Genomic DNA, 14,980 nt, shown 5'->3' on the forward strand with positions numbered 1-14,980 from the left:
TTTTTGTAGTAGTAGCAGATGACAAGTGTTGTCCCAGGCAGAAAAATATTGTAGAAGTAAATTCTGACCTTTGGGGAGTTGCCATAGAATTAGTTTGCATAAAATAATTTTGAATTCCTTTGCAATTATTACATAACTATAGTCATCTTTACATAAGATGACAAGAATTTGTCATTTGTCATAAGGACAAGAATTTCTATTACTTTCTTTATAAAATGCTTTTTCATCTGTTTTGTAGAAAGGAAAGCTAGATGAAGTGAATTCCATCTTAGCCTGCCATGACAGCTACAAGACACAGCTATACAGTGATGACTTGTGGGTTGAGTTTATTGAGTTGGACATAGAAGACCCTGATGAAAAGAACAGAGCCTCAGACACTGACAGGCTCCTGAGTGAAGATCATCTGAAATCTCACAATTGCTTGGGAGTGAAGGATGATGATTCTGGACGGGCCAGTTGTTGTGAACCAGATATTCCAGAGACAGACTTCAGTGCAAGCGACACGTGTGATGCCACCTCTGATAGTGATCAGTTCAAAAAGGCTACTGAAAAAGAAGAGGATCTCTTGTGCCTTGACAGACAAGATAATGATGAGTCACTTGCCAGCACAGACCCTCAAAGCTGGCACAGGAATACCCCATCTGAAAACAGCCTCCTGTGGGCACCTTTTGGAGACAGCGTTGAGTCACCTCGCCCGTCAGTCCATACCCAGATAAGCAACCAGAATTCACTGACAAGTAATGACTTCTACGCTCAAGTGAGTGATATTACTCCAGCAGGCAGGGTTGTACTTTCACCAGGGCAGAAATCCAAGCTGGGCAGAGCACAGCATGAAGGCTGCACAGAACAAAACTTCACTGTGGACAACACCTACTTCTGTGAGGCAGATGTGAAAAAATGCATTGCTGTGACTTCCCACGAAGAGAATGAGCCACACGTTCAGGAGCAAGTCTATAATGAAGATGGCTACTTCACCACAGAGAGCCTTACCACTACTGTTGCCAACTTTGGAGCTCCAACAGCAGCACCCCCGAGTTCAGAGACGCCTGTTGCAGACTATACATCCATCCACATCGTTCAGTCTCCACAGGGCCTCGTGCTCAATGCCACCGCGCTGCCGGTGCCAGACAAGGAATTCAATGTGTCTTGTGGCTACGTGAGCACAGACCAGCTGAACAAAATCATGCCATAGCTCTTTTTTCACTAGGTGTGTGTAGTGTTTCACAGCAGAGAGTCAGTTTTGGGCTTGTATGCTGAAACCATCAAAATGAAGTCTAAACGTTTCTCGTGGTTCCTATAATTTTATCTGAAATGTTGCAGCATAAAATATACATCAAAATATTCCTACTGTGTTCTGTAAATATTACCTATGAATTTGTCTTGAGGCTGTTTTGTCTTGTTCTTGTAGGTGTTGATTTTTGTGAAATTAAACATTGAAATTACTGTTTCATGTACAGTAAATTGTGCATTTTGATAAAGCTAAAAATCAGGTGGTTTAAAGTGTTAGAATTTAGAAAAACCTGCTGTTGGCAGAGATCTTTATATCAATAATTGGGAACTGATCATACAGGTGAAAACACAAAGCTTGACTAAATAACACATCTATTTTGACTTATATAAATTGGTAAAATATATTTTAATACTTTGGTCATAAAACCATAATGTTTTCTATTACACTAAATACTGTAGTTCAATTATGATGACCCATTTAAGTAATGTAATTGCTGCAGTCCTAAAAAGGAATTTGCTGGTTTTTAAATTAAAATCTTGTTCACAGCTAAAAGAAAAAATAGATTTTTACAGAGCCATTTTATACCTCCAAAGAAATCTATAGAAAGATTTTGAAATATTGTAGGAACTCAAAAGTAACTGATTCTATTACTTTCTTACAGTAACTAGTATAGAAATATACATGCAATTTAAAGTTCTGTGTAAAATTTTAAAATATAAAGCATACTTGGGCAAATTATTCTGTTCTTCATCAGATTCTTGTTAATACTAATAATAATAATATACTTTTTATAAGAAAAATCTTGTCCACAGTATTAAACACTGTGCATCTAAACTTTCACTGAAAATTTTTGAGAACACGTGAATAAGCTCTGATAACTTAGCAGCATAGTATCTTCATATTTGACCAACTTCTGAAGCCCTTCCAGAGCCAAAGGTATCACTACATTTATTAGTCTGTGCCATATAAAGTCTCTATTAAAAAAAATAAATTGAGGACTTCAGAAGTTAGCCAGCTGTTAATTTTTAGAGATATAACAGGATTAAAATACTTTAGTGGAACAAGGGGATCAAGCGCAGTATTGTTCAAACGTGGTTTTCGTTTTTGCAGCCTAACAACATCTCCTCTGACCGTGTTAGGCAGACTTTCAGAAGGAAAGGAGAGAAAACTGAAACTCAGTGGGGAAGCTCTCTTTGTTCTTGCCTATGCTAAGAACCTGATAGAGCTCTGCAATTAACTGTTACTGTTTCAGGAGTTACCTTCCTAAGCCATGGTTTCATCACAGCAGGGTTCTTCTTAGAAAGCAAATAGGAACATTCATTTCTTTACTTTGACCTGAACGGAAGTGTATGATGTGCAGCAAATTCAGGTCTTGCTTGTGATATCTCCAACTGAACTCACTGATGTTCTTTTTGTGACCAAGTGCTACACAACTGGGCCCAACTACTGGGTGGGATTTTTAAGTTTAGCACGTACTTTATGGTAAATGTGCATTAGATTTTCTGCTAATTTGCTGCTATAATTTTCTAACAGCTACATTATTTAGTTTCATATAAAATTTCATAGATGATAGACATTAATGCAAGTAATGCCTACGTGTGTGTTTGAAAGAAGTTTCTTACTCTGTTTCTATTGCCAAAAATAGTTAAATACCTCAGTCAAACTCAGAATGTCATTTTGGTACTTTACTGGTCACACAAGCCATGATATGCCGGTCAGAAGATGTGTCTTTCAGTTTCTATTTAACTTTCTCTATGTTAGTGTTTTGTTTGTTTTTCTCAAAGTTTAATAAATGTATTGTCTTTGATCTGTCTGGACACAATGTGGTCTTTTGCAGATATTTAATTTTTTTTAATGGAAAATAGAGATTTTTACTAGGAGAAATCAAGTATTTCTCATAGAATGAAGCATAAAGCCACTTTTGTTAGAATAGAAACAATGCCTTATGTGATCAGTGTTTTCACTAATGGATGTGTATGGACAGATAGGACAAATTGCACCCAGAGCTGGCCAAGACATGTTACCAGTTTAGCTGACCTATTTACGTTCTGCTGGAACATCCTGTGATTGCCAGGCTGGTCCTCAGCCTGTAGTGGTGCATCAGTTTATTCTTCCCCAGCTGCAGGACCCTGCATTTCCCTTTGTTGAACTTCATCAGGCACCTCTCCACTCATCTCTCCAGCCTGTCCAGGTCTCACACAGTCTCCTGGTGTATCAGCCACTCCTCCCAGTCCTGTGCCATCCTCCAACTTGTCCCTTCATTCAGGACACTGATCAATAACAAGACTGGACCCACTACTGACCCCTGGGTAGCACCACTGACTACAGGGGCCTCCAGTTGCACTCTGCACTGCTGATCACAACCACCTGAGCTCTGCCAGTCAATTCTCAACCCACCCCATTGTCCACTCACCAACCCATGCTTCCTGAGCTTCCTGTGAGAATGTTACAGGAGACAATATTAAAAAGCCTTGCAGAAATCCAGACAGACAACATCCACTGCTCTCCCCTCATCTGCCTAGCCAAGCATTACAACATAATAGAAGGCTTTCTTATTCCCTGTGCTGCATGCATTGGTCTACAAGCATTCCAGGGAAGTAACTGGCCATGCAGGTCTCCCAGGAGGGGTGCAGAAGAATTACCTCAACCACACATACACCACCCACCCCTTGAGGTGGCTGATCTTTTGGTTCTTACCTTTGAAGGCAGCTATGGATCATTTGTCACTGCTCTGGTTGGCCCAGTCTATTCCCTAATTGGATGCAATGGTGTGAGCATTGCTATTTTTGATCCCACCCTCAAGGTGCTGCCCCTTGAAGCCCATCTCAAACACATTGTCCAGCCTGCATGTAAATTGCCTGCATGTGTTCCCTTTCTTAGAATATGACACTTTGTTCATTCTGTTCTAATAACTCCATTCAGAAACCCTGTTGGTTCTCAAAAGCAAAGACTCAAGTTGCTCTGCTGGCTGTCTGTTGGTGTCAGCAGGAAGGCACCTTGGTTTGGAAAAATTTGGATTTGAGCTTTTTCTCTATCAAAGACAATGTAAATTTCCAGTGCTTAGTGTTACAAGACACTGAAAAAAGCAGAATCTATACCAGTTTCCATTAAGATAAGAAATAATTTTGTCAAACACAATGAATTACACTACTATTCTTTACTTTACTTAGGGTAATTTTTTTTTTTTCTGACTTATGACACAGGAAGTGAAAATGATTTACCAAAATATGAGTATTGGTCTAATACCGATACTCAACTATGACGGACAAAAGACTCTCTAACAATTTAAAGTTAGAAAGTGAATGTTTATTCAGCGCTGGGCAGCACCATGGGGTAGCCCCCTAATACACACTGCAAAATCACAGTTGATCACAGAGTCTATTTATTGACAAAAGGTTCAGACAAATACATATTCATAATACCAGCCCCTCCCATTCGCTGCTTCCTATGATAATTAGCTTGGATGGCTATTAAGCATGCGTAAATGGCTTCCTAAATTAAGTCTGGGGTCATTTTTGTGAGGAGGGGTCCTAAAAGGAGAAAGTAAGGTGAGTCTTCCTCGCCCTGAACTTTCGGCCCTTTTCTATTAATGACAATACAAATGATTTCTGGGGATATTCCAATTTTTCAAAGAATGGGTTTCTGGTTGTGATTGTTCGTGCTTCTTCAGGCCTACCTACCAGTTTTGTCTTTTCCCATTGTAAGCACAGCTGAGCAAACGTAAGATGACAGACGATCAATCAACTATTTAACTAAAATCTAATTTTTCTAATATTATGTTTCAAAATCAGCAGATTATGAGAGCTGTTCAGTCTGAATGAAAAGTAACATCATCAAAGGTATATTTTCTATTTTAAAATGGAATATTAAAGAACAGTTGAGTGCTCTTTAGACCTATCATGATTTCAGAAATGCTTCAATTTAATGATGACAGTCTCTGTTGGGATCACTTTACTGTCATTTACAGCTTAGTATATATAATTACATATGCATCAGCATAGTTGTACAAATAAGAAGTAATCCTCTGGTTCAAAGAGGAACTTCAAACCATATGACATTTAGCCACAGGCAACTTTCTTTCCTGTACTGAGATATGCCATCTCAGAGGCCTATTGCCAGACAAAAAACAGGAGTGCCTGATGCAGACTACCTGATCTGAGAGGAAAAGGGAGAAAATTTTTGGAGCACGATACTATTTTTATTAAAGAAGAAATGCAAATTTGCATGGCGGACAAAGAAGTAAACACTACAGAACCTTATTTCCCAATACCAATTTTTCAGTTTAACTCAGAATTTAACTCTATTTCACTGAGATGGTGGAATTTGTAAGAATTTAACCAGCTTTTATAATCAATTGATTTTGAAGAGATACAAGTGGATAGTTCTCTCTTGGAATTGATTCTGTCAAAATGCAATTTAGCAGTACAAATTCTTCTCTCTGACTAATCATTATTAATTGCATACACAGTCAGCACTTTAACTGCCATAGAAACTATGCCCTCAGGCCACAGAGAAGCAAGATGTAGTCCAAATCCATTTCTGTGATTAGTATACTACTTAAACACTCTGGCATAACTGTATTGAGCAAGTGCTTCCTTATCTTCTCTAATCAGGGCTATTAGAGTAGGTAATATTCAGAAGCAGAAGAGAAACTGTGCCACTAGTGTCAGAGGAAACAGGCACAGCAGAGCAGCTGCCAGCAGCCAGCATGATAAGCTGATGCAGTTGTTAAAATCGATGCATCTAGTAAACTGGCACGCTGTTTGACAGGTTTAATTTTTTTATCGCTACAGTGTTTGGTATTTCTTTTGCATAATATAAGCTTCTTTATCCTAATATATGAAAATTAGCTCACCAATGATACATTAGTTTCCTGAAATTAGTCTGAGAAAGTAGATCATCCCACACAATGTGGTAATTTGTGAGAGAACATAGGTGAACTCCCCTCCTTGACACTGGAAGAAATAAAAGTCTGCAGAAGGCTTAGTGGGAGTAAAAACAAAATTGAAGAGCTTATGCTTACAACTTTCTATAGCTTCCCATCACAATGCTACAAATGATGCTTCCACTACTGTCCTTGGTCTGCTTTTGAGCTCATACCAAAGGAAATGAAATCTGTTCCATAATAGACATCTGAGACCTAGACATACCGGGAAACTGATTTTTTTGTTGTTCTTGTTGTTGGGACTTGTTTGCTTCGTTGGTTGGTTGTTGTGGTTGTTTTCCTCAGTAATAACTTCAATAGGTTTTTAAAATTTTATATATTATTGCCCTTGAATATGAAATCTTTACAATATGATACTAGAAAGACATAAACTATAGAACAATACAGGGTCAGTTAACTTTCTCATACTAAAACTTCAGATCTCTTTCCCAGCAGCTATCTGTTTAGCATGTACAGTGCTGCAGTCTCAAGTTACAGAGGAAATACCAACCTTGCCCTTTTGAATGAAAAACTCCTTCAGGAACTAATTCTGTGAGCCAACTAATGTACTTTCTTTGGAAGAGTAAGGGTCAGGCTTGGAAATTTACTTGATAACATAATTTCTAGCTAAAACTGGGCTACCAAATGAGTAGGTCCAACTCTTCTCCAACAGACATATGAGCATGGTATGGTTGTTACCCAGAGATCATTGTGAGCATCCTATCCTCCAACAGTGGCCTAGCTGTGTGAGATTCCTTAAGCTAAGTTTTTAGCTATCTGCTAGAGTTCTTTCTTTCTCATAGCATATTTTTGGTGGAATGAGAAAGATTTACTAGTGCCCTGAAATGCCACGAAAATTCTAAGTGACATTCCCTGAGCCAAGCTACTGCTGGAACAATGTGGAACTCAGGACAAGCTCCTGTTTTAACTGCAATTAGATTTGTAAACCTACTGTGTTTGAAGAAACTAAATTTTACTCAGCCAGAGTTCATACACTTTGTAATCACAGTCAGATACCAAGAACAGACAAGCCAAAGAATGACCTATTTTATTAAAAGCTCCAGAGACACATGGTTTTTATAGTATAAATAATGGCAAAGTTGTCTCACTTTCTTTTGAATATGGTTAGTATTAGATCTTTACCAATCACCAATCGATCCGTTACAATTTTCTGAATTTACTTTGTGGAGGAATGCATTATATAACTATTTAGAAACAAAATGCATGGTTTCAGCTTGGCACTGAAACAGAAATATAATATAGACACGTGTGTCTTTACAAGTTACATTCCTGATTCCACAGAGAATGATGCAGTAGATGATGCCCAAGGTACAAGTATTCCTTTTGCACAAGACTGGCCTCATTTTCCATAGGAGAAGGACTAACAGTCAATGGAGGGAAAAGTAAGGAAAAAAAGAAAATACCATCCAAATGGACAGCTTCAGCTAAGCTCAATAAGACAAGATTTGATAATCACTGGAAAATGTACTTCCTAACAAAACATCCTACGGTGTATGGTTAGAGCATGGTGCTAACAATACTGAGATCGTAGGTTTGATCCCTATATGGGGCATTCACTTTAGAGCTGGTGATCCTTCTGGGTCCTTTCCAGCTCAGAATATTCTGATTTCAGAGAAAAGTATTTCAGATTATATGCTCCTTACCAGACGTTTGTGCGGTTTAAACATTTGCATATGAACTTGGAGATAAGAAATGCTGACTTGGAATAGGACAGTTTTGTTAAGAGAGAAATGGAGTTAGAAAAAATTTTAAAGCCTTGCAAATAAGACTAGATACTTTGGAGAAATAAAGTTATGAAAGATACACTGTAATAGAACCCAAAAAAGGTGATTTTAGATGATTGGCTTTAAGGCATTTTACAGCATGGAATGACAAAGACTAATAGGCCAAGAAACGCTTATGATGTATTGTAATTAAAAAATAGTTGGCTTCTGATTGTGATGGCGTGAGGCATAATATCTACATTGTCTCACCCTTCATATAAGACTGAAAATTGAATAAAAGTTTTTTAAAATGCCTCTCAGAAATCCAATGTAGATGGGAAAGCACAGGAATACATTACATTACTTAGAAAGGCAGGAAGCAACACTATTACTTCTCTTGAGTTCATTCTTCTTCCTCTATTATTCTTCAATATTAGTCATCTATGTCATAGTCTATTTAAAGTGGATAGAATGTCTGTTAAATGCTTCCAAGAAAAGACTGTGAGTTTTCATAGGCTTGCACCATGGCTTGCAGGATAGGGTTTTGACATGATTGGAATGCTGACATGGACGTAGTATAAATAGTAATTTGCAAAGTGAAAATATTCTGAGAACAAAATTGTACTAATGACTTGAAGATTTTCAGCAAAATCAGAATTCTGGTTTTCCATAACTACATTCTCTCTGGAAGTGGCTCCAAATGGATGATATAGATACACTCTACTGAAGAATACTTGACTACTGAAGAACTCAGGGCACATAAATAACTGAATATAGATAGACATACTCTTTCCTGTAACACAGAGTAAACTTTTATTTTAATTAGGTAAATTATTTAGTCTAGGTATTTGACTTCTGTTTTGCCATATATATATACATATCCAGGGAAGCTGTGGATGTCCCGTCCCTGGAAGTCTTTAGGGCCAGGCTGGGTGGAGTTCTGAGCAACCTGAAACCCAGCAAAAAGTGTCCCTGCTCACACCAGGGGGGTTGGAACCACACTACCTTTAGGGGCCCTTCCAACCTAGGCTATTCTATGATTCTACGATCTATGAAAAATAATCTGTGTCAGAAAAAGAGCAACAAGCTTGGGCTACAAATTAAAACTTTCCCTCGAGCCTAGGTGATGGTTAAAACTTTTAAAACAAAGGCATTCTTCTGAACTAAATTACTGCAAAGGTCTCAGACTTTAATGACATATGAGGGGCTTTTTTCCCTTTGGAAACAGCACATACCAGTCTACACAACAAAGCACTGGAACAGGCTACCTTCATTCCATATGGCTAAGTATTTTATCATGAGTTATGCTGCAGATGAACTTAGGCTGTTCCAGACAAAGACTTGTAGACAGCAAGATACAGTGAGGTAGTTTTCCATCTGTAGTAATTTGGGAAGTTATTTCTCCAGGCCAACCAAAGCCATTTTTCATTGAGTATGTAGTACAGCTCCCGTAGATTGTGTGGGTTTTCACTGATTCACTGAATGACTCACATTTTAGGAGATTTCATGGAGATTTCATTTGCCATTTAGTGTTTACTGTTTTGTTTTTTTCTTTCTTTCTTTCTTTCTTTTTTTTAGGGTCATATTGCATCGCAGAACATTCCTGTTAAAATTGCAAGGTATGGGATCCATATAAGAGACTTAGGAAATTTATGGCAGTCTCCCATTACAAAAAATGGAACTTTTATTTTGATATATACCATAATCACTAATGCTAAACCATTTTTTTTCCAACTACTGAAGTTATAAAGCAAAGATTAGGTCATCCTTTGACAAACAAAAAGACACAAGAACAGAGGAAAAAATTCTCTGTGAACATAAATTTGTATTCTGTTTCTGCAGAAAATAACAGCTAAAACACATGCTGAAACTGTTACATTTTTTTCCCTTTTAAAACTCCCACCCCAATACTTAGGTAACAAACATGAAATAAACTTTTTTTCCCTGAGGTGATTTTAGTGGTACAGATACTGTTTAGCAGGTATATTTGCTCACACACATATACTTATTTATTTATATATTTATCTATTCAACTGTGTTCCATTACCCTACTTAATAATTTGGGAGATTGACCCCAACTGCATGCCAGGTACTTACCAAAGCTGCTCTATAACTCCCCTCTGCAACTGAATAGGGGAGAAAAAAGTATAACAAAAGGTTCATGAGCTGAAATAAATCCAGAGAGAGATAACTCATCAATTATCACAAGCAAAACAGACTCAACTTGGGGGAAACAGATTCAATTTATTACAAATCAAAACCAGGGCAGATAATGAGAAGTAAAACAAATCTTAAAAACACTTTCCACCCACACCTCCCTCCTTTCCCAGCTCTATTTCCTCCCCACCAGCAGTGCAGGGAGGCAGGAATTGGGGTTTAGAGTTGCTTCATCACATGTTGTTTCTGCTGCTGCTTAGGGAGAAGAGCCCTTCCCCTGCTTCAGCATGGAGTCCCTCCCATGTGAGACAGCTCTCCATTAACTTCTCCAGCGTCAGTCCTTCCCATGAGCTGCAGTTCTTCATGAACTGCTCCAGCATGGGTCCTTTTCCATGGGGTAGAGTCCTTCAGGAACAGCTTGCTCCAGCATGGGTCCCCCACAGGGTTACTGGTCCTATCAGCAAACCTGCCACAGCATGCCAGGAGCCTGCTCCAGCATGGGCTTCCCACAGGGTCACAAGCCTTCCTCTGGGCATCCACCTGCAATGGTATGGACTCCCACAGGCTGCAGGGGCACAGCTGCCTCACCAGTCTCAGCACAGGCTGCAGGAGAGTCTCTGCTCCAGTCCCTGAAGCACCTGCTGCCCTCCTGCACTAACCTTGGCTTCTGTACAGCTCTTCCTCTCACATATTCTCACACCTCTCTACTCTGAGCAGAACTAAAACCACACAGTAACTTTTTTTCCTTTGTAAGCACATTTTCATAGAGGTGGTTACACTGTCCCTGATGGGATTGGCCTTGGCCAGCGGTGAGTCTGTCCAGTCTGGAACCAGCTGGCTGTACCAGACTCAGGGAAAGCTTCTGGCAGCATCTCAAAGAAGCCATTCCTGTAGCTCTTCCCACTCTTCCCCTGCTACCAAAACTTGGCTATGCAAACCAATACAAATAAACATGTATTTATCTGTATTTTGTATATATTTCTGCTTTCATTCTTTGGACAAATATAAACATTTTGGAGAATGCAACAGAAATGAGTACTTCCATACTAAATATCCTTTCTGATGGCTTTCATCTCCTAAACCAGAAAAATAAATCCTTTTTTCAAAAAGAATATAACATGTTAAACAGTACATTGATGCCCCAGATGAATGAGAGTACAGTTTATACTTCCATCTAATTAAGCTACTCTGCAGTCTGACACTAGAGTGTGATGCCCTGCTAAACACTGGGATGAGTGCTCTGGCACTCTACAGCAAGTTAAAACCTATGCTCTTCCTTTTGTGTGCTCTACAGAAAAAGACAAGATGAATAATTTTGTAAACTGCGTTGAATCTCACAAAGCTTAACTCTGTGAAGGAATCTGAGGCATCCAGAAGGCTGTTAAAGACCATCAAAATGGCACAAAGACCACTAAAACACTGCTCAAGCCCATGCCTAACCATGAGGTTTCAAAGGTACACAGATGATGCTGTTTGTGAGAAAAAATATGAAACAATGCTTGACACAGGTCTTTGGTGCAGCAGTTACTCCTACAGGGAAGTTCACAGCGGCGATAAAAGGCATCTGTGTTTTCTGTATGAATTAGAAACTCTCTGTAGGTTGGAGTATGCATCATCAGCTGCCTGCTGCTTTCCTGCCCAATACACAGTGGATGTCAAACATTTGTTCAGTGACCATCAGACTCTTGAACTGTCTTGCACAAATAGTTTCTACCCTATAAAAGGAAAAAAGAATTAGAATGAACTCCAAATGAACTATAGATAAAAATCTTGTCTTTTGGAAGCATGCAGTGTTAAACTGCTTATTTTAGCAACAATATTTTAAAAGTTAAAACAAAAGAATATTTGCTGACCGTTAAACCTTTTACAAGTTAAATGTTCTACTCCTGGCTTATAGACTTCATTCCATGTCAAACATTTTTCCATCAATGTTTATCCTCTGCATTTTCCCCAAGTCTGTTCATAGTAATCACCTTCCTAGAGGTCAAATGACATATTTACATATGGGTCATTTAGCACAGCATTATTACAAACATAACATGTGGACAGTGGGTAACATTATTGCCAAATATTAAGAATTGGGTTTTAGTCTTCATTTCCTGTCTTCCTATGAATGTAATCCATACAATAAAACTACAGCTAAATAACACAAAAAACAGCCTGTGCAATATAGTGTGGTTTACTGTGCAATAAAATGCTCACTACTCAAGATTTTGTTGGGGTTTTCTCTCTGTAGCAACCAACAGTAACTGCACTTTTTTCTAGGTCAAAGAGGAACACTAATTGCTGTGATTAACAATTTTATTAATCTTAATTACAAATTTTTAATTACATTTTTTTGAAAGTACCAAACCTTTTGAAAAATTTGTGCCATTTACAAGGGCAACTGAAACTGTGAAACAGGTTTTGTAAAAATTGGTATGTGAAGCAGGGAAAGTGAGGTAGAAAACATAAGCAGCATGTACCAGGTTCCCTGGGTACCTCTTTCTCTATTAATATCTGTCCATGACACACTTGGCACTGTGTCCTTTCCCCACTCATATCTCAGCTGCAGACCTTCTATCCCTGAAAATTATTTCATCAATTTGCCTAGTCAGTGTCCCAGTGGACACAACCAACCCACAGATGTTCCGATAAAGCAACTGCCTGCCAAACAGCACGTGTGACCGCTGTGGTAGGCTGTTGTTTCCCTGGGTGTTTGCAGGCACAAAAAGTCCTGCATGCACCCACATCTGATTTGCACAGCAGACAGTTCTGCTCATGGGGACAGCACCCATGTCAAAAAGTATTCAAGATGTAATATCCAACCTCTCTATTATAGACAGAACCAGGTCATCTGAGAAAGCTATAGAATATTTAGCATTTTGGACAGGAAGTCCATTTCTACTCTAGAATCTTAGAAGATAAGGATGTCTGTCTCAATGCGTATGTCAAACAAGTGTAGCTGGATGGCTGTGGACCAAGAAAGGACTGCTGGTAATAACAGACAAGAGTAGCTGGTAATAACCAAGGAGTGTTGCCACTAACACAGTTTGAGAAAGAACAAGATGTGGCTGGAGAAAGGACCATGCAGACACAGGGTAAACACTGTTGTTCCAGTTTCTGGAGCACAATTGAGCGCAGCGCAAGCACAGGAATGAAGCCAAGAAGTGGGGATGGCCTACAGGGGGAATCAAGACTGTGGAAGCCCCCTTCCCCTTCCCCTTCCCTTCCCTCACACTTTCTTTCTTTCTCCATCCTATCCCTTTATCCCACGGCCATGTGCTTATAGAGTAGGCCAGGAACTGACGTACCACTTCACACTTTTGCAGATGCCCTGACGTTCTGTTCCACCACAAGCATTTATCAATCTTGGCTGCTTCCTTCTCCTAAAGGGTGAAACGTCACATACTAGAACGCAGCTTGGGTTGCAGGAATGCAATTATACAGCCTATTTATGAAAAGAAAGAAAGAAAAAAAAACGGGAAAAAAAAAAAACCACAATCCAACCTGGTCGATAAGGTAATTTAACAGTTGTCTCCGCTTCATGAGGCGATACCCAAGCCTCAAGAGGGAGCCGCATGGCAGCTGAGGGGACGCTGACAACGCGCGGGGTTCAGCCGAGCCCATCAGCGGGTGGTGGGGGGGGGGGGGGGGCGGGGGAGGGGGGGGGCGCGCCCCCTGCAGGCCCGCAGTGGTACGGTCCGGTCCTCCGGCTGGGGCTGGGTTTCCCGCCTTCGCGGGCGCGCGGGGTCCCCTCAGGGGCCTGAGGGGCGGCGGCGTCAGCGACGGTCGGCAAGGGCGGGAAGGCCTGAGGAATAATTCCTACATTCTGTTAATCTCTCAATCTCTGTGTGTGTGTATATATATACATACGTATATATATATATATATATATGCCATATGCAGCAAAAAATTGAAAACTTTCAAAGCGGGGTTATCAGCTACAATAGCTTTAAAAGTGATGCTGGGAAAGGGGTCAAAGAAGCATTGAACAAAGGTGTCACTTTTGCAACAGTTTAAACCCGTGTTTTAAATCTTTAAATTTTTTCCCCAGTGGCATAAATATCATCGTTCAAAACAGTCATAGGAGGTTTAACAAAAATGCCTTTGGAAGACATAATGCATAATAGTAATATGCACAAAAATAACAGTGATGAGTTTTCCTGCTGGAAAAAAACACAGCATTAATAATACGACATTATTTTTAATTTACTGTTCCAGTTCAGCAGGAGTTTTGTACCCAGTAGTACTGTTGCCAAGTGCTGAGCACATCCTGTCTTCTGAGAAAACAAGTGATGCCATAGAATAAGGAAACACAAAAACAAAACTGCTCGGCACAGCAGCTCCCTGAATTCTATCCTCTGTCAAAATGTGGAGAGTGGAACACAGTTTTAAAAGTATAATGAAAAAAATAGTGATTGACAAATTGACATACTGCCCATGATAAGGATTGGAAAAGTCAAGGGTTTGACATTCATTATGTACATTTAGATTATCAACTAACAGAATATTAAGATGGGTAATTGTTTTAAGAGTTTGAGTGTCCTGAATAAATATTTAAAACCCCAATTTAATAAATCATTGCATTGTAGTAAGTTGCAAGTCATTAAGATTACTAATTAATTTAAAAACAAAACCCCCATTAATTTAACTAAGAAACATAAATTTTTCAAAGTTTATTATATTCTGAAAACTGTTAATCTAAAAAACTGAGCTTTGACTTATGATTTAGTTTTAGTCTCCCTAAGGACATAGTGGGCACAAGAAAAGAAATATTGAACACATAGAACCAATATCTTACTGCTTTGTTCAAGAAGTTGCATATAAAAGCTTGTAAATATTGAATGACTGAGAAAATTATTCAGTTATGTAATTTGGATTTCTGCTTAGTGTTGTGCACTTTCCTATTTCTGCCTAAATTTACTGCAAGTATTTCTGTCTGGAAATTAATTCAGTTTCTGG

At 39.1% G+C, this 14,980-nt stretch overlaps 1 protein-coding gene across 5 annotated transcripts in view; it reads left to right on the forward strand.

Moving 5' to 3' along the window:
* GHR (growth hormone receptor) overlaps positions 1 to 3,048 on the forward strand; it is a 122,410-nt gene extending 119,362 nt beyond the window's left edge. For all 5 annotated transcript variants that reach the window (XM_033086259.2, XM_033086258.2, XM_033086262.1 and 2 more), the window contains exon 10: positions 239 to 3,048. In XM_033086259.2, coding sequence (XP_032942150.1) covers positions 239 to 1,192 — 954 coding nt within the window. In that variant the 3' untranslated portion in view covers positions 1,193 to 3,048. The remainder of the gene's footprint in view (positions 1 to 238) is intronic.
* The last annotated feature ends 11,932 nt before the right edge of the window (positions 3,049 to 14,980 follow it).

This window comes from Catharus ustulatus, chromosome Z (assembly GCF_009819885.2).
Source record: "Catharus ustulatus isolate bCatUst1 chromosome Z, bCatUst1.pri.v2, whole genome shotgun sequence".
NCBI classification, from domain to species: domain Eukaryota; kingdom Metazoa; phylum Chordata; class Aves; order Passeriformes; family Turdidae; genus Catharus; species Catharus ustulatus.